The 18,205-nt window shown below is 54.1% G+C and overlaps 1 protein-coding gene across 6 annotated transcripts in view; it reads right to left on the reverse strand.

Annotated features, from left to right (window-relative positions):
* Positions 1–3,071: 3,071 nt before the first annotated feature.
* ARMC9 (armadillo repeat containing 9) overlaps positions 3,072–18,205 on the reverse strand; it is a 152,813-nt gene continuing 137,679 nt past the window's right edge. For 5 of the 6 annotated variants that reach the window (XM_078450789.2, XM_078450788.2, XM_078450786.2 and 2 more), the window contains 2 exons: positions 16,262–16,376; positions 3,072–7,316 (listed from right to left, as the gene is read on the reverse strand). In XM_078450789.2, the coding sequence (XP_078306915.1) occupies positions 7,115–7,316; positions 16,262–16,376 (317 nt within the window). In that variant the 3' untranslated portion in view covers positions 3,072–7,114. The remainder of the gene's footprint in view (positions 7,317–16,261; positions 16,377–18,205) is intronic. The other variant, XM_078450787.2, reaches the window with a different exon arrangement.

The raw sequence follows: 18,205 nt of genomic DNA on the forward strand, positions 1-18,205 counted from the left end.
AGGCTCCGTGCTGGCTCCCGTAAGGCGAAGGCCTGGGTGTGAGGTGATGTTAGCACTTTGGGCCGACGCCAGAGACCTGAGGTGGTGTAGACAGAGGTGTGGACAGAGGCTTTCGGAGCGGCGGCTGCTCGTCCAGCACGCATGCCGCCATTCGGGCTTGCCGTTGTCGGGGGCACCCGCCCTGCACCTGACACTCTGCCTCCGACTGCCCTTCTTTGCACACCCCTGCCGGCCGTCTTTCACAAGCAGGGGGGCGGGGTGGGGAGGGGAGAAGCCCCGGTCTGTAGGGTTTCCCAGCTTCTGCGGTGTGTTTGTTCCCAACATGGCCAATTCCAGGCTGTGGAAATGATATCCGCGAACAGTCAGGGAGAGACGCATAGCGGCTGTCATGTCCTATTTCCCCCAAACGGATACAACAGATGTAAGTAACCGCCAGGACATAGACGATGGTAAATACAGTAAACCAATTAGGAAGGGATGAGTTTTGAGTATTTGTTACTTTATTTGATTTGAGAGAGAGAAAGCAAGCGTCAGCCAGGGAGAGGGGCAGAGAAAGAGAGAGAGAGGGAGACGGAGGGAGGGGGACAGAGAGAGAGAGAGAGAGAGAGAGAGAGAGAGAGAGAGAATCTCAAACAGTCTCCATGTTCAATGCGGAGCCTGACTCAGGGCTGGATCCCAAGACTCTGGGATCATGACCTGAGCTGAAATCAAGAGTTGGGCGCTTAACCGACCGAGCCACCCAGGCGCCCCTTATTACCGTCTATCAAATAGAATTTATTGAATTGTAAGTTTAGATAATTTAAAATTTTTTGTTAGCCGTTATGTTTGACAGCAGCTCATAGAACCCATGAAAATTTAGGGAGCGGCCCCTGTGAGCTGACACAGGCTGCTGCGGGCCCGGGTGCCAGAGGAGGGCCTGGTGGACCCCCTGCCCTCCCCCCCCCCATCCCGGCGCCCCTCAAGATCACTGCCCCGAGGCCTTCGCTCCGTCTCCCCTCTCTGAGCTCAGGCTGCGCCCTGCCCCCTCTTCCCTCTCCAGGATGTCCCCCGCTGACCTCAGTGCCTTCGGCAGCCTTTCTTGGTGCCAGGCCGACCTCCTCCGGCCCATCGCCCTGGGGCTCCTGTTCCCCGGAGGGTGGTCTCAGCAGCCCTGTCCTGCCAGCGACAACTGCCCAGCGTGCCCTGCTTTCTTCCGGGGTCCCTGTCCTCCTCCCCCGAGGGCGTCTCCTGCACCCGCCCCTCTTCTTTCTCTCAACCCCCCTTCTGCCCTCAGTTTCTTATTTCTCCTAGTCCCCTCCTCTGAAAGCCCGTCCGCTCCGGGTCTTCAACTGTCCCCTTAGACCGGGGACTCTGTGTAGGTCGCTCAAGGGGGCACTTTCTCTCAGCCCCACAGCCTCCTCCAGAAAGTCTGCCCCTCGCTTCCCTGCGGCGCTGGTGCTCCGCCCTGGACTGTGGCAAAGGTTGGGAATTCTCCGTAGAAGATGGGCAGCGACTCGGGGGGCAGTGGAGCCGGGTCTCCACAGTGTTGCCCCCGCGGTATCCATGCGGCCTGCGGGGCCTGGGGCTGACACTAGGCCTTCCTCGAGTGCACACCTGAGGTCATAGCCGGCAGAGGCAGAAGTAAGACAGGACCTCCCCGCGGCCCCTGGTGACTGTCTCTCCTGCCTCTCAGCTCCTTCCCCCATGTGCCCCTTAGACAAGACCCCTGCAGCGCTTACTAGAACCCCTGCTCCTCTTGTTTGGATTGACCAGCCGGGCCTTAATCCAGGAACCCTAGAGACACTCCACCCGCCCAACCGTAGGAAAGGCACACGTCCCGGGCTTGCTCTCTCGTTCCGCTGGCACCCCACCACGACCTCCCTGCCTGACCTCCCCAGGGTCAGGACCTGTGAGTAACAACCTTCTCTATTTCACTTTCTCTTGCTGTTGCCCCATTTAACAGTTTTTTAAAAACTTTTTAAAAATTTTATTTTAGAGAAAGGGAGAGAGTGTGAGCCGGGGGGAAGGGACAGAGGGAGAGAGAGAGAGACAGACAGAGACAGAGAGACAGAATCTTCAGCAGGCTCTATGCTCAGTGCAGAGCCCAAGTGGGGCTGGATCCCACGACCCTGGGATCATGACCTGAGCCGAAATCAAGAGTCAGACGCCAGGCTGAGCCACCCAGGCGCCCCAACAAATGTTAACTTAACAAAATCACCACATTCCACGTCCGGACACAGAGTAGCGCCCCAGGATGTTTGTTGCGCTGAATCTAAATGTTACTCCCCAGCGGAAAAACAACCTTGAAAGATTTGGCCCTGAGGAGGGAGGTAAGTTCCGAACGCCTTCAATGTGGCCGATTGTTCGGGCCATGCCCTGGGTCTGTTCACTTTCCCCGTATCCCCATCTGTCCACGCGACCTTCTGGCCATGGCTGTGCGGCCTGCTTTGGCCAACGGGCGAAGAGGAAGCACGAGGCAGGTAGAAACCTGAGCAGCACGTGGGCCTCATCTTACGGCAGTTCGAGCCCTGAGACCGCCCGTGAACGAGCCCAGGGCTAGCTTGCTGCGGGAGGACAGGCCTCATGGAGGAGAACTCAGGACCCAGCCGACGGCCAGCTGTCGGACACGAGTGAGGCCCTTGACTGCCCTCTGGCCACAGACACACACACCTGGGTCCAGCCAAGTGCAACAGAACTGCCCAGTTGCGGCCCAGCCCCCGTCAATGAACCACAGAATTGTAAAGTTGACAAACTGTTGGTTTTAAGTCACTTCGGGGTGGTGGTGGGGGGGGTAGTTTGTTATGCGCAAAGCAAAGGGAACCACTCCTTAGCACAAGGTATCACAAACAGCGTCTGGAGAGATGAAGACAGGCAGGCAGGCAGGAAGGCCGGCCGGCGGCTATGAAGCTGTGCTTCGCTGGCACACAGGGAGGGCCCAGGAGGATCCCCCAGATCTCGGGCCAGGACAAGGGGGAGGCAGTGAGGCGTTCGCTTCACACACGAAATGTAAGGCGGTAGCCCAAAACTTAGGAATCAAGGCAAATAATATTTTTAATGCAGTATTTAAAAAAATCAAATCAGCAAACCCTGGCTCATGAGCTGGCTGCCCTTTCCGCTAAAAAAAGCTTTATTGGAATTGGGGCCGGGATTAGGATTTAGTAAACACAGGGTCAGATCTTGTTTTTCTTACAAAGTTTGGCTTTTTTGGTCATGGAATTTTTGCATTAGTCTTATTTGTGTATTTGTTTTTTATTTAGTTCTTTAGATTTGGGCTAAATCCTTCCCAACCTACTGATTGCTGGTATCTGATTGGATCTCAAACTTCTACCTGTCTATTATATTCCCACCCAAGGTCAAAATTTAAGCTGTTGTCAGATAGTTGCACCTTACTGTGAATGAAGCAAAATGAGATCAAGTTCTGCTCAGGAGATGGGGCGCCTCGGTGGCTCAGTCAGTTGAGCGTCCGACTTTGGCTCAGGTCGTGGTCTCTCGGTCCATGGGTTCGAGACCCGCGTCGGGCTCTGTGCTGACAGCTCAGAGCCTGGAGCCTGCTTTGGATTCTGGGTCTCCCTCTCTCTCTGCCCCAACCCATTCATATTCTGTCTCTGTTTCTCTCAAAAATAAGTCAACATTAAAAAAAATTTTAATTTCTGCTCAGGAGAAATTAGGAGGCCAGGTAACTGGAGAGGTGGGGTCAGCTTCCAGGGGAAGAAGTGATCTTTCTGCGGGCCTACCATTCTCAAAATTTCCACAGGCTCTCCACCATGGCTCCCTGGGTAGGTGTCATGGGCCAATCCTAGTGGCTCTATGACTAAATGTCCAGATGACCTTTGAAACCATTTGGGTTCATTCACCTACTCGATTCTTTCCCCCATAGGTCAGTCGCGTTCATGTCTGACCCCAGCAAACTCAGTGAGGCTCGCAGATAGCTGGGATATTTGGGAAGAAGTTGCTGGTATTTTACCAAGCCTCTTGCTAGCCATCAGCCGTGGCATGTGGACATGTGTTGCAGAGAGAGGAGTCTCCCAGGGCATGGTGCAGAGGCTGGACAGTATTTACTTTCCCCAAAGAACCACCCCAACCACACCTGATGACTTCAGTGTAGTTTGATCCAGAACTGGATACTCCCTGAATCGCTAAAAGATTGTCTTTTTTTTCCCCCTTAAAGTCACTAGACGTTCACAAACCAGACTTTAGCTCATCTGCAGGTTTGAGGGAAAAACAGCAGTTGCCTTTTCACCGTGGAGAAGGGGGGAAACTGAGGACTCTTCCATTCCCTCTGGATTTCTGGAGACGGGGCTGCTCCCACACGAAGGCAGGGGAAAGGCCGTGCCAGTCAGCGGCATGCGAGGAATCTGAAGGGAGTGGATTTACTGGGGAGAACAGGAGAGACTTTTCCATCACGTTCCTCCGCAACCACTTTTCAAAGTGTCACCGTGGAGTGATCCCATTTCAGGGACCCGGTCTCTGTCCACATCGATAGTACCTGTGATAAGTGTGGGTGTTTTCTCTTCATACCTCCAAGTCAGGAGTCGCAGAGCGCCTGGAGTGCCTTCCCAAGAAGAATGTAGGGCCTTGTTCTCCACAGCTTTCTTCCCCAGGAACAAAGAGGGGCTCCCACGTTTCCAGAGAATCCAGATGCGGCTTCCGGGCCAGTCACGTGACCACAGAGTTCTACCGTGCCCGGCCTTGTGCCACTGCCAAAAACAAGATTAACCCAGGATCCTGGCCCGTGACAAGTTTACGGATGTCGTGGGGACAACCTGGTGACTGGCCTGCTCTACAATTCTTCCGCTTCCCTCCTCTGCTTGCTCTCTTGAGGAGAGAGGAGGCCGTCGAAAAATGAAATCTTCTCTATTTACATCCAGCGGGACCACAGGGATGTCTTCTCTAAAGGGCATGGCCATGGCAGATGGAGTGCTGAGGGGAGAGTACGTAACTTCACACACACACGCACGCACACGCACACACACGCCCTACCACACGCAAGGACCGTCTCAATATTCAGTTTATTTCAGTATTTATATTTGAGGAGAGGTCAGATTCTGCCACTAGTTTGGGGGACCTCGCCGGCTCGGCGGGCAAAGTTCTTTCCTTTATCCTAAGGCGTGAGCTCTGACGTCACCCACTGCAAGGGGCAAGCCTCCCCCATCATTTTGCCAGGGAGCTGTTTGTGTTTACGGTCTTAAAGGAGGCAGGGGAGGGGGAAATGGCGTCAACCCTACGAGGCCTTTAAAACACGCGTGCAGAAGATCGGAAACAGCGATATAGTCCAAGCTACGTACGGGAATGTATCATATTCGTCTCAGATTTTAAAAAAGGAAGAATATCAAATCTGCTGCTCAGGAATATGGCTTCGGGATGCGTCTCCCTTATTCTAAATCCCTTCAGTCTCCTTCCGGCTGGACCGAGAGGAGCGACGGTTTCCATTGAGGCCAAGGCCCCGTCTCGGGCCGAGTCTCCAGTCCCTGCTCCCCCCCACAGGCTCCTGACGTGAGCAGCTCGCACCGTCTACCCAGGTCTGTTCCTGTGTGTGAGGGGCGGCCGGGGACGGGCAGGGACAGGACCCGGTGTCCCGGGGGCTGTGGGGGGCCTGCTCCTGGGCTGCCCGGAGAGCTAGCCTCGCCTGGCCGCTGGCAGACAACGGTCTCCTCCACATCTGTCACCTGCAGCTGCTGGCGGGCTGAGGAAGGGAAGCTGGCTGGTCCTCGGGCAACGGGACGGTGACACCGGCGAAGAGACCATCCTCACTTCCTGGAAGATTGGCCGCCTGGAGAAGAAAGGCGAGAGCAAGCTGCCAGCACCAAGGCGGTAACTGCACAGAGTCCCCTCTGTCCCATACAAGCCTTCTTTCAACCGGCTCTGTGCAAACCGAATACTGAAACCTTCCCTTCCCCCAGGTCACCTGCTCCGCGGCCGGGGCGTGACTCACGTGGCCACGCTCTTTCCTCTCAGGAAGCAGGCTGCTTGGCGTGGGGCTCCCAGTGAATTTTGCTGGCAATAGTTTTGCTGTTTGTCGAGGCCACAGGACATAAATCTGCTGCTAGCTGAGCAATCTACGTGCAGGCAGGGCCCCGTGGAGCCCGTTGGGTACTAGCCATTGCTGCCTCGATTATGACCCGCGGGGGCTCCGGCCCGGTGCTGCCCGGTGTGGCCTGGAGCCCGGCAGGGGTCAAACGGGTCTGTCTGCTTCTCTCGGGCCAGTGTTCCTGGTATTTGCCGGTGCTTCCTTTGGGCCCGTGTGAGGAAACAGCTTGGCCTGCACCGCTGGTGGGGACACGGGGCTGGGGCTTCACCGTGTGTTTCCCAGCAGATGGGCGCTGTTCGAGAAGAGGGAGGGCGGCCCTGCTTTCCAGCCACGGCCCATTAGCCACACTGCCAGCCCAGCGGGTCCCCGTTGGCCGGGGCGCCCGGGGCTCTGGCAGGAAGCGATTGGGGCAGCAGGGGACAGCACAGTGGCAAAATGCATATATCCTGAGTGTGACAGACCTTCTGCTGATTGACATTCTTGTCTGGCTTCTCTTTTGTTTTCCTTTATTTTTATTTAATTTATTTATGTACTTAAAAAATTATTATTATCATTTTTTTTTTTTTTTTTTATTTCGACGCGACCTCTACAACCAACATGGGCTCAAGGCTACAGCCCTGAGATCGAGAGTCACACACTCCAGCCAGGCGACCTTCCCTTATCTTTAGACTCTTTGGAAAGGTCCAGGCTCTGGTGTGGTCAACCGGCTGAGGCTAGGAGGGGAGGGGAGAGAGGAAGTGGTCTTCACAGTGGGCAACAGGGCAGGAAGGAGGCCCCTTGGGCCCACCGCACTCTTAGTCCCTCTGGTGGCCCTCCCTCCAAGGCACCTGCTTCTGTTGGATTTTGAGGCTGCCTGCTTCCCGCCAGGAAGGAGGTCCAGGTTTTCAGGGCCGATCACACAAGTCCCACAGGCGGGGGTGGGGGTGGGGGAATGTTAACTCCGAGAGGCACTGCCTGGACAGTCTCAGTTTACCAGCTTGTGTATGAGGCACCAGGGCCAATGGCAATTTCATAAATAGAAAGGCTGGTGAAGAACGGATCTGTCCTTAGGGCACAAGAAGCCACTGCCTGGGGTCCTGGTCCTGTGCCTGCTGGGCACAGAGGAGCTCAGTGCCCTTCCCTCCAGTCTGACTTACTCTGTGGTCCTCTCGTGGAGGAGGTCATGGAGCTGGGGCGGCTGGCCTGCTGGGGGCCACACGAGGAGAACTGAGGGGCCAGAGTGGATGCCTTGGCCTTGGGTGGGTTCAGGTCCAGGATCTCAGGGGTCCGGGGGGTCCGGGGCTTGCAGGTGAAGGCCGATGTAAATTCCCTGGAACAAAACGTGTAGTCTAGAGTCACAGCCACTGCATGGCTAGGAGTCACAGGAGGAAGGAAGGACTTGCCGTTGTGAGCACAAAGATGCCAGGCAGGCACTGTCCTGGGCATGGGGTAGGGGTGGGGTAGAGCCGGGCACCCGGAGGCATACATCCCTGCCCCCATGGAGCTCATATTCTAGGGGAGGAGGGAGATAATAAAAAAAAGGAATAAATGCTGGGGCGCCTGGGTGGCTCAGTTGGTTGGTCATCCGTCTTCAGCTCAGGTCATGATCTCACGATCCGTGAGTTTGAGCCCCGCGTCGGGCTCTGTGCTGACCGATCAGAGCCTGGAGCCTGCTTCCGATTCTGTGTCTCCCTCTCTTTCTGCCCCTCCCCCTCTCACACTTTGTCTCTCTCTCACTCTCAAAAATAAATAAACATTAAAAAATTTTTTTTTTAAAAAAGGAATAAACGCCAAGGAGGGGATGAAGCAGAGAAGGGGGACAGGGAGCTTGAGAGTGTTGAAGTGAGAGGGTGGCCAGGGAAGGTGTGGCCAGCAGGGTAATGGCCCCCCATTCTGTCCACGTCCTCCTCCCTGGAGCCTTTTCTGACAAAGGGGAATTAAGGCTGCAGTGGAATCGAGGTTGCTAATCTGCTGACTTTAAACTAGGGAGATTATCCTAGATTATCAGGGCGAGCCCCGGGAAACCGCAGCGTCCTTAAAAGTGGGAGAGGGAGGGGGCGCCTGGGTGGCTCAGTCGGTTAAGCGTCCGACTTCAGCCAGGTCACGATCTCGCGGTCCGTGAGTTCGAGCCCCGCGTCAGGCTCTGGGCTGATGGCTCGGAGCCTGGAGCCTGTTTCCGATTCTGTGTCTCCCTCTCTCTCTGCCCCTCCCCCGTTCATGCTCTGTCTCTCTCTGTCCCAAAAATAAATAAAAAACGTTGAAAAAAAAAAAAAATTAAAAGTGGGAGAGGGAGGCAGAAGAACACAGAGAAATAGGTATGACCACGGAAGAAAGACAGAGATGCAAGGCTGCCGGCTTTGAAGATGGCGGAAGGGGCCGCCAGCCAAGGAGGGCAGGAGGGCTCTAGAAGCCAGAAAAGGCAGAAAAGAGATTCTCCCATAGAACTCGGGGAAACAGTGTATCCTGTGTATGCCTCGATTCCAGCCCAGTGAGAGCCCTGTCGGACTTCTAACCCACTGAACTGTAAGGTGGTACATTTGTGGTGTTCAGGTCACTAACTCTGTGGTCACCTGTTACAGCAGCAATAGGAAACTAATTTTAGACGTGGTGGCCAGGGAAGGCCGTGCTGGGAAGGTGACATTGAGCCCCCAAATGATCCTGTGGGGCAGGCAGTACTGCCCCGGTTTTCAGATGTAGAAACTGAGGCCCCAAGTTTGTGAACTTTCCAAGGTCACACACACAACAAGCAGGTTGTGAGGCCAAGATTTGAGCCCAGTGGGATCTTACAGCCAGCTGTTGTCCAGATGCTATCTGCCTCCCAGCCCCGGGGAGCAGCCTCACAGAGACAGTGGACCTGACTTGGAACCAGGGCCTTCCTTTCCTCCAGCACCTGCAGCCACTGAAACTCGGTGCTGTTGGACGAGAAATCCTGGGAGTGAGATCGTGGCTCTGTGACCTCCCAGTCACCCAGCTGGAGTTGGGGACTCCCCCGCCCAGTGCTTTGCTGTCTGGCTGTCACTGAGCTGGATCCACGCTGCTCCCTCCTTGACTTCTGGGGCCCTTGCTGCCTATGTGCCCATTTTCCTGACTATAACTCTGAAGACCGGAGTCCCAGGCTGTCACCCAGGGTTGTCATAGCCACTGAACGAGCTAATGTAAGCATCAGCCCAGCTGCCAGCCTGGCGCGTGCCCCGTAAATGGCAGGTCCGTGTTCCTTCCCTAAGTGGGTGCCTTAGTCTACGGGCTTCACAGAGTTGGTGCACGGTTTGCTGTGCGTTGCAATGTAAGCAAGTTTGCTGACATCTGGGGAGCCTCAGTTTCCCCACCTGTAAAATGGAGGGCAGCTGTGATGATTCTGCAAGGGAGGTTGTGTCCCGAGCCCCATCGTGGGCCCCATAACTTGGGGTTCTGGCTCTTGGGGAGTGGGCCTTGGGAGGAAACTGGAATTTTTGGATTCACTTCTATATTTCTATATGCCCCTCTTTTTTTTCTTTCTTTTTTCTTTCCTTTTTTTTTTTTTTCTACATCGAGACTATTTTACTCTAATCATTAGAAAAATAAAACTTAAACATCTGGAAAATTTCCCAATTCAAATTTAGGACAAGTCTGGCATAAAAACTGCCCATACTTTGGGCAATACATCTTTGATACCAGATTGGAAAGGATAGGGAGGTTTAGCCCTACAGTATTTTATTAAAGTTTAAAATGATTTTTTCTTTGTTTAAAAAAATGTACGTATACGTATGTGTGTACATACGTCCGTGAAGTAAGCTCCATGCCCCAACACGGGGCTGGAACTCCCGACCCTGAGACGAAGAGTCACGTGTTCTACTGACTGAGCCAGCCCTGTGCCCCCATGACTTTTTTTTCTTTAAGAAGAAATTATCTTTTTATATCATTTATAATAGTATTTCCCTGAATATTTTCCACGTTGTACCTTTTACACGCATTTGCATTTTCACATACTTGTATTCGTATTTACATGCTGCTCTATATTCTTCTAATTTTTTTTTCTAACGTTTATTTATTTTTGAGACAGAGAGAGACAGAGCATGAACGGGGGAGGGGCAGAGAGAGAGGGAGACACAGAATCGGAAGCAGGCTCCAGGCTCTGAGCCGTCAGCCCAGAGCCCGACGTGGGGCTTGGACTCATGGACGTCGAGATCGTGACCTGAGCTGAAGTTGGACGCTTAACCGACTGAGCCACCCAGGCACCCCTATTCTTCTAATTTTTAAAAATGTTTATTTTTATTTATTTTGGGGGAGAGAACATGCATGAGTGGGGGAGGGGCAGAGAGAGGGAGGGAGAGAATCCCAAGCAGGCTCCAGGCTCCCAGCTGTCGGCACGGAGCCCGATGTGAAGCTCGATCTCATAAACTACGAGATCATGATCTGAGCTGAAATTAAGAGATGGAAGTTTACCGACACCCAGGGCCCCGATACTTCCCTGTTCTTATGACCCTCATTCCACCTGCTCTCTAGACTTCTGAGCAGCCTCCACTATTATTTATAATGGAGGATTTTTATATAGATATTATATGTTTATAATATATATATATATATTTCATCCGATGGATCTACTGGAATATATCATGCCTTTCCCTAACATTTTGCTTTTCTTTCATTCATTGATAATGCACACGTGTGCAAAAAACTGTTCCAGGCCCTGGAGATCAAAGGTCAACGAGACCAAATTTCTGCTCTTAGGAAGTTCACAGAGAAGTAGGGCAGTTTGACCAGAGCACAAAGATAAAATAATGAAATGAGTCACACTGATGATGCTTTTCTTGCACATATAAAGACGATTTTTATGTGGTTTAGTGAGGTGGTTTACTTTTTGTTTTTTTTTTTTAAGTGAGCTCTATGCCCAACGTGGGGCTTGAACCCGTGACTCCGAGATCACGAGTCGCGCGCTCTACTGACTAAGCTACCCTGGTACCCTGAGGTGTGTGTTTGTTGTTTTTTGAAAATATTATTTGGTTCAAATGATTTTTTTTCCTATTTTGCTATTCTAATTTTGATATCTTCGGTACTGTTATAGCGGTTAATTATTTTTAAATTGTGATAACACGTACATAACATAAAAATGACCATCTTGACCATTTAAAACTGTAGCCCTACTACATTTTAAGAAGGAGCGACTAAGAGAAACTAAAAAAAGTGACTCGGCGAACACTGGCAGCTCTTCCTGGCACAGGGTTAGCTGTGGGTTACCTGGGGATGTCCATCACGTGGTCATGGGACAGGGAGGCCAGATTTGAAGGAGCGAGCTGTGCAAGCCCAGGAGGGCTGGCCAGCTTCACTGCATGGGGCCTCAGAGCCAATGGGCGGCAAGGTCAGGTGGCAGGGAAGGGGGGACGCTGAGATGAGTTGGCAAGAAGTGAAGGGAGAGAAAGTTCTGGGTAACAGAGCTAGAAGTCTATATATAACCTCCCAACCCCAGAGCAACCAGAAAAGGGTCCTGTCCCTTTGGAGAATAATTTGGCAATGTGTATGAAAAAACTCTTATGTATCGGTTGACTTTATGTGCCAACTTTGCTGGGCCATGGTGCCTAAATATTTGGCCAAACATTATTCTGGATATTTCTGTGCGGGTGTTTTTTTTGGATGAGATTCACACTTAAATAGGCCGACTTTGAGCAGATTGCTCTCCCTAGTGGGGAGTGGGCCTCATCCAATCAGTTGAAGGCACAAATAGACAAAGTCTGAGCTCCCCTGAGCGGGAAGGAACTGTGCCAGCAGACTGCCTTTGCACTCCAACTGCAACTCTTCCCTGGGTCTCCAGCCTGTTGGCCTACCCTGTGGATTTTGGATTTGCCAAGCCTCTGCAATCATGCGAGCCAACTCCTTAAAATAACTGACCCCCCACCCCACACACACATCCTGTTGGTTCTCTTTCTCTGGAAAACCCTGACTAATACACCGTCAAAGCCAGCCTCCTCTCTGCCCTAGGACACAACCTTTGTTTGGCCACGGTAGTGTTGTTTGGGAAAAGAGCACCCGCAGACAAGGGGCTCCTTCTGGCTCCTTCTCCAGCATTGGAGAAGGTGGCCCTCAGCAGAGCCCAAACCACAATGCGGGCTGCTGCAGGGGGTGGTGGTGTTGACTGAGGATGCTGGCCACCGTCCCCGACCTCGGCATGGGGGATGGCATCAAGGCCCTCTGGGAAGGACACCGAGGGAGGCAGAGGTAGAGGTCAGCTTGGCCTCCAGGCCCCCAGCACCTCTGAACGGTGACCTGAGCACTCTGAGCAGCAAGGAGCCAGAGCCAGGAAATGGTGATGGTTTGGTAGGAGATGAGGCCAGATTAGGGTAGAGCAGGAAAAGCACGCGGAAAGGAAATTCAGGATGGCAGTCACCTATGACTTAGGAAAACTAAGTTGCCGCAGGGATAATGGTGCTGGGTAGTAGAGGGAAAAGGAAAACCTCACTACATATGTAAATTGCAGGTGTCCTGCAAGACAGGCAATTATTCAAGAGGCCATTAAGGCACAAACGACAGTGCTTGGGGGTCCCCTTAGTGGACTCTGCCCATCAGGATTCAAGATATTTCATCTATCCACTAACAGAACCCAGAGAGGGGTGCGGGGGGAGGACACAGCAGATGAAGGCAGATCCAGAAGGTCGCCCACCATGTCTGCACATGGACACGCGGGGCTCCTGTCCTCATTCCCCTGACTTCCTGGTTCCTAGTTTCTAGTTTCTTTTAGCTGGATGCATCGTAGTGCTGTCATGAGCTACCCCATATGCCACATTTGGGGACACACTTGAGGGGGATAAAGCATGTATGTAAACACATGCAGAATTTCTTTCTTCTTTATTTTCTAAAAGCCATAATACTTGCAGAAGAGTCGTTTCCTGTCTGTCTCGGGACAGGAACTTTGACACCGTTGTCTTTGGATCTTGGCCTGGGCGGGGGGTAGCGGGCATCTGTGCAGGAGCGAGCGCTCCGACCTGAGGAGCCTGTTCCCTCCGCCCATCATTGGGCCACAGGGAGGCACCGTCCAGGCAAATGCCTCCCGGTCGGTCCAGCTGGGCTCCTCTCTGCATGGACCATGTGCCGGCTTGGTTAACAGTATCTTCCCCAACTACTCAATACTACGGATTCTATGAAGCAGACAGAAAACAGAACAGGAACCCCTTGGCATGGGGGAGGGGGAGGGAGACAGTATGATCACAAGGTCTGAACCGTTGACTCCCTGGCTTCCAGAAAGCCAGTTTCATGGTCAGACTAGTGGCTGGAAGCCACTAGAATGGAACTGGAGCCTCAGTGATCTTTAAACCGCCTCCAATCTGGGGCTAAGCCATGAGAGTATGGTTTAATCTACCGTTTGCCCCAAACCGCAGCTCCAGAGCTTTCCAGGGATACCAGCAGCCAAGCGGGGCCCACCCCGTGGCCTGTCTTCTGGGCAAGAGGCTGTCCTCACTCTAAGGACTAAGAGAGAGGGGCTGGGGGAAGCAGAGGGACAAATGTCCCCCATCAAGCCATGCAGAGAGCCACTCGCTCTCCCTTTTAGCTGATTCATCCAACAAATATTTTGAGAGCCTGCTCCAGGCCAGGTGCAAACACAGGGGCAGACCCCCTAGAGCCATGGACCAAGTGACCGCAGTGCTCTGTGCCCCTGTGCAAGGGAACACGGCTGCGTGACTGGCCTTTGGGGTCAGGAAGGAGGATGGGGTGCTTAGCTGAGACCTGGGGCAGCCGGTGAAGTGGAGGCCAGGGGTGGGGGGAGAATGTTGCTGGCAGGGGTCACATAGCCAGTGGAGAGGGAGGTGGGTGGCCCAACTGTATCCTTCTCCCTCTTTCCTTCCTCCTCTTCCTCAGACAGAATACTCCCTTTCCCCGGGCTTAAAGTAAGAGCAGGATTCACGTTAAGGTGGGAGCACCCATGGATTTAACCCCAACGGGGCATTTGTGCCCAAGAGGAGCTTGGAGGGCCAACTGGGTCAGCCCACTTAGTGTAACCAGGGGGAAGGTTTCTTAGGAGAGCCTGTGGGGTCCCCTGCCAACTATGAAAACACTTATTCTGGGTGTGCCTGGGTGGCTCAGTCGGTTAAGCGTCAGACTCTTGATTTCAGCTCAGGTCCTGATCTCAGGGTGCATGGGTTCGAGCCCCATGTTGGGCTCTGCGCTGACAGCATGGAGCCTGCTTGGGATTCTCTCTCTCCCCCTCCCCCCACTTGTGCACGCTCCCTCTCTCTCTCAAAATAAATAAATAAACATTAAAAAGAAAACAAGAAAACACTTATTCTGGAGAGAGAGGATTATCCCCACTGGTAAGTCTCAGCAATGAATTCTGCCTTTACAGGAAGAGAGAAGAAACGGCTCTAGCCCCAGGACAGCAGGTTTGGTCTGGCCGAGATGTGGGATCTGGTCCGGGCCTGAGAGCAGGGGGCTGGCATGGCAGGGGGCCCCGCCAGCCTCTGGCTTACCCCTCTGAGCTTTCTCATTCTGGGGCCCCCACCTCGCGGAGGTGCCAAGAGTCAGAGAATCCCTGAGCTGTGGACCAGCCTGCGGGAGCACGCCTTCGGCCACTCTGAGAGAGGGGAGGAGCCCCAGATCGGGGAGGTGGGTCCCTGGGTCCCCGGCTGGTCAGGGGCTGAGCCGGAGGAGACCAGATGCTTGGCCCCCAAGGCCCCCCACGGCCCCCAGCCTCTGCCATCTTTTACAGCCTTTGACAGGACTGGCCCCCACCCCAGTGCAGCCCCCAAACTCCTCTGGCTCCACCCCAAGCAGCCCTGCTGCCTCTGGAAACCCTGACTTCCCTTCAACCCCGTGCCTGGCCTCAATCTCTGCCCGCAGTGGTGGGAAAGGAAGGTGCCGGGGTGCCGCCCACCCAGAAAGGGGGATGGGCCGCAGCACCCTCGCTGCCTGCCTTCTCAGACCATGTGCGTGGCTCTGCTAGGCCGTCTGCCTGCTCTGGGGGCAGAGGCCGCTCCAGGTGTCCCTGCAGCCTCGAGAGCTCAGCGGGGACTCCTGTGTGTGTGACTTCCATCTGCGGGAGCCTGCAGGAAGGGCAGCGGGGGCCCGGGTATGGGGAGGGCAGCCAGCAGGCTGGTTCCTCTGACCCTCTACACTGCCAGGGGGAAGCGTCTGCAGGGCGTGGGGGAGGCTTCGCGCCTCAGGGGTCTGGAGTCTGTGGCTCCGCAAGGCTCTGCCGCTCAAGGAACTCCAGACCGGGCCAAGGTCAGCCGTGACCACAGCTGGGGTGCGGGCCTGCTCGCTGCTGACGCAGTCGTGGAAATACTTCCCAATTCTATAGAAAGGTGGGGGCACAGAAGGCCTGACCGGTCACCATGGCAAAGTTCCTCTAAATCAGAGACTCCAAGGGTGTAGTCATGTTAAACACGGTTCTAGGCCAGTGTTTTAGTGCAGAAGGCTGGCTTCTCCATCCTGAAATTACACAGGCTGCAGGGCACCGTGTGGCCGGGCTGACGCGGTGGGGGCAGCCGGGGTGCCGGGCAGATAGGCTGAGACCAGGGCTAGGCCCCTCTCCCTGAGCAAGCTCCCTGAGATCTGAAAGAAGAGGCTTAGAGCCCCAGACTTTCTCCATTCTAAAGAACCCCAAGTGACGCATCAAAGGCCAGTCTGTACTCATTTGGTGCAGAGGAAGAGAAAACACCTTTGTATTCTGTGTGGGATCCTGTGTCTATTTTAGGAAGGTCTGGAGGGCACCTGGGAGGCTCAGTCGGTTAAGCGTCCGACTTTGGCTCAGGTCATGATCTCACGGTTCATGGGTTCGAGCCCCGCGTCAGGCTCTGTGCGGACAGCTCGGAGCCTGAAGCCTGCTTTGGATTCTGTGTCTCACTCCCTCTCTGCCCCTCCCCTGCTTGTGTTCTCTCTCTCTGTCTCTCAAAAATAAACATTAAAAAAAAAAAACTTTATAGGAAGGTGACATCTGAGCGAAACCATTTCACTAACCTCGTTCTCCATCTTTCTCCCATCCATCCTATCTTCTCCAAAAGCAAACCGCTAAGATAGGACACTGTTCACAAGTTACCCCAAATCACACATCCTCACAAACACGTTCAGCTTGCAGTTCTTAAAACTAGTCCCTTGGGTAGGTTTATGAGTCTCCTTTCCTTCCGGTCTGACAAGCGATAATTCTCAGGTGGCAGGTGCCTCCCCATGGGCTCTGAGGTTAACAGGTGTGGTGGCCACAAGCCCCTGGGTATCTCCGTAGGGTGCTTCGGGCCCCAGTGAAACGCTCCTGTGCTGTCAGAGTCAGAGCCTGGACCACAGAGGAGCCCTCCCAGGACACCTCCCCGTCCCTACCTGGTGGTGTCTCCACCGCCTAGGGCCTGGCTGGGGTCCCCCGCCGAGGGCAGACGAACCTCTCCCTGATGTCCCGCTGGCAACCATTCTCCCGGTTTGATGTCCACCGTGGAGGCTGGGGAGGAGAGAGAGTTCAGTGGACTCTTTGAGGATGCTCCTTACTGGGCTGGGCCCCAAAGCCAAGAACAGCACATGCCCACGCGAGCCCCTGACAGCTCCCTGGAGCCCACCGGGGAGGACTTGTTCGCTTGTGTGCAGCCCGAGAAGTCTCCAGGCGGCCGCTCGGCGTGCTTACAACCTGGGGGCGCAGCGCGAGCGCTCTGGCTGGATACACACGCAGCACAGGGAACCACAGACCTTTGGCCCCGTTGCTTCTCCTGGCCCCCCCTTCTGTCTCTCAGGGAAAAGCCGACAAACGTGGAACTGTCTCCCTCGGTCGCTGCTTGGTGCCAATGCAGAGGAGCATGGAGGCACGGTAAAAAACTATTTGTTGTTTGTCTGAAATTCCAATTCAGCTGGGTGTCCTGTACTTTTATTTGCCGGATTCGGCAACCCCAGAGGTGGGGCCCTCTTCCCCCTGAGCTACCCCAGGACCCTTCAGGCCCGAATCCCCCAGTCCACCCACAGGGGCAGGCACTGCCCTAATTCCCAGCCAGCAGTGTTCGTGCTGACATCACGGACAAGGAGCAGGCTGCCTGGGTCACCCTCGAGACCTTCACAGGGAAATGACCGAGAAGTCCCAGACGACACTGCCGGGGAGCTCTCCTGAGGGCCCGGGGAGGGACCTATTCTGTGTTTCAAATGATATGAACCCCTTCTTCTCCGGCCCCACTTTTCTTCTTGTTCTACAGCCAAAGGGCTTCACACCACCGTGAAAGCAATTCTGTGACAGAGTCCAGATTTGCTATGTCCTTAGTCCAAGCTCCTTCCGGCCCTTCCATTTAAAGTTTTATCCATTTTGAGAGAGACACAGAGAGAGCGAGCGAAAGTGAGCACACACAAGTGGGGGAGGGGCAGAGAGAAGGAAAAACAGAATCCCAAGCAGCCTCTGCATCATCAGCACGGAGCCCCAGGGGGAGGCCGAACTCACGAACTGTGAGATCATGACCTGAGCCGAGATCAACAGCTGGATGCTTAACCGACTGAGCCACCCAGGAGCCCCGAGCCCTTTCATTTAAAAATGTCCCTGGTACCTTTGCAACGTGGCCTCTACTTTATCTTCAATATAAACAATCTTCTTTGCAGGTTTCCTCAAACGCATAGCAAGGGACACAGCTTTGACTTCCAGGTAACTATCTTTTGACCCAAACAGGGAATCTGTTTCTGGTGTGGAGCCCAATGGGTGGCATTATTTACAGCCCACCAGGACAGTCTCCACTTAAAGCTGGGACTGGACCTGGAAATTCAGCCTTCTCTGATCTGTTCTCCAGTGGACAACTGGCCTGCTGTGCTCTCTGCTCTACAAGCTTATAATATAGCCCGGGACACAGACTTTAGGTGTATGAAGAAATAATTGAGCGGAACCACATACAGCTGTGTGCTGGGCTACACAGAAAATCCCATCCCAGTTAATGGTGCCACCAAGATGGCGCCCAAGGGTGGGTAGTCCTCCAGGATCAGGAGCTTTCCCAGGTGGGAGTGGGTGGAGGGACAGGTTGGGGGGTGGGTGGGAAAGCCCCCTGGCAGGAGGGAGGAGGAACTAAGCTGAGCTGTCCTGAGACCCTCTGAGGTCTTTTTGGTCCTGTCACCAAATAGTAGTCATCCCCTACACCCCTTCCCACTCCCTCCACTGAATGTCACCACGTAGGCGTTCAGAACTCCCACCACAGAAGGACAGATCCACTGAAAGCTGGGGACTGGGGGACACCAGCAGCTGTGTGCGTGCACCAGAGGCTTCCTGGGATGAAGTACTGTTTTCCCGCCTGTGGATCCATTGCAGACCAG

Source organism: Panthera onca, chromosome C1 (assembly GCF_046562875.1).
Source record: "Panthera onca isolate mPanOnc1 chromosome C1, mPanOnc1 haplotype 2, whole genome shotgun sequence".
In the NCBI taxonomy this organism is placed as follows: Eukaryota; Metazoa; Chordata; class Mammalia; order Carnivora; family Felidae; genus Panthera; species Panthera onca.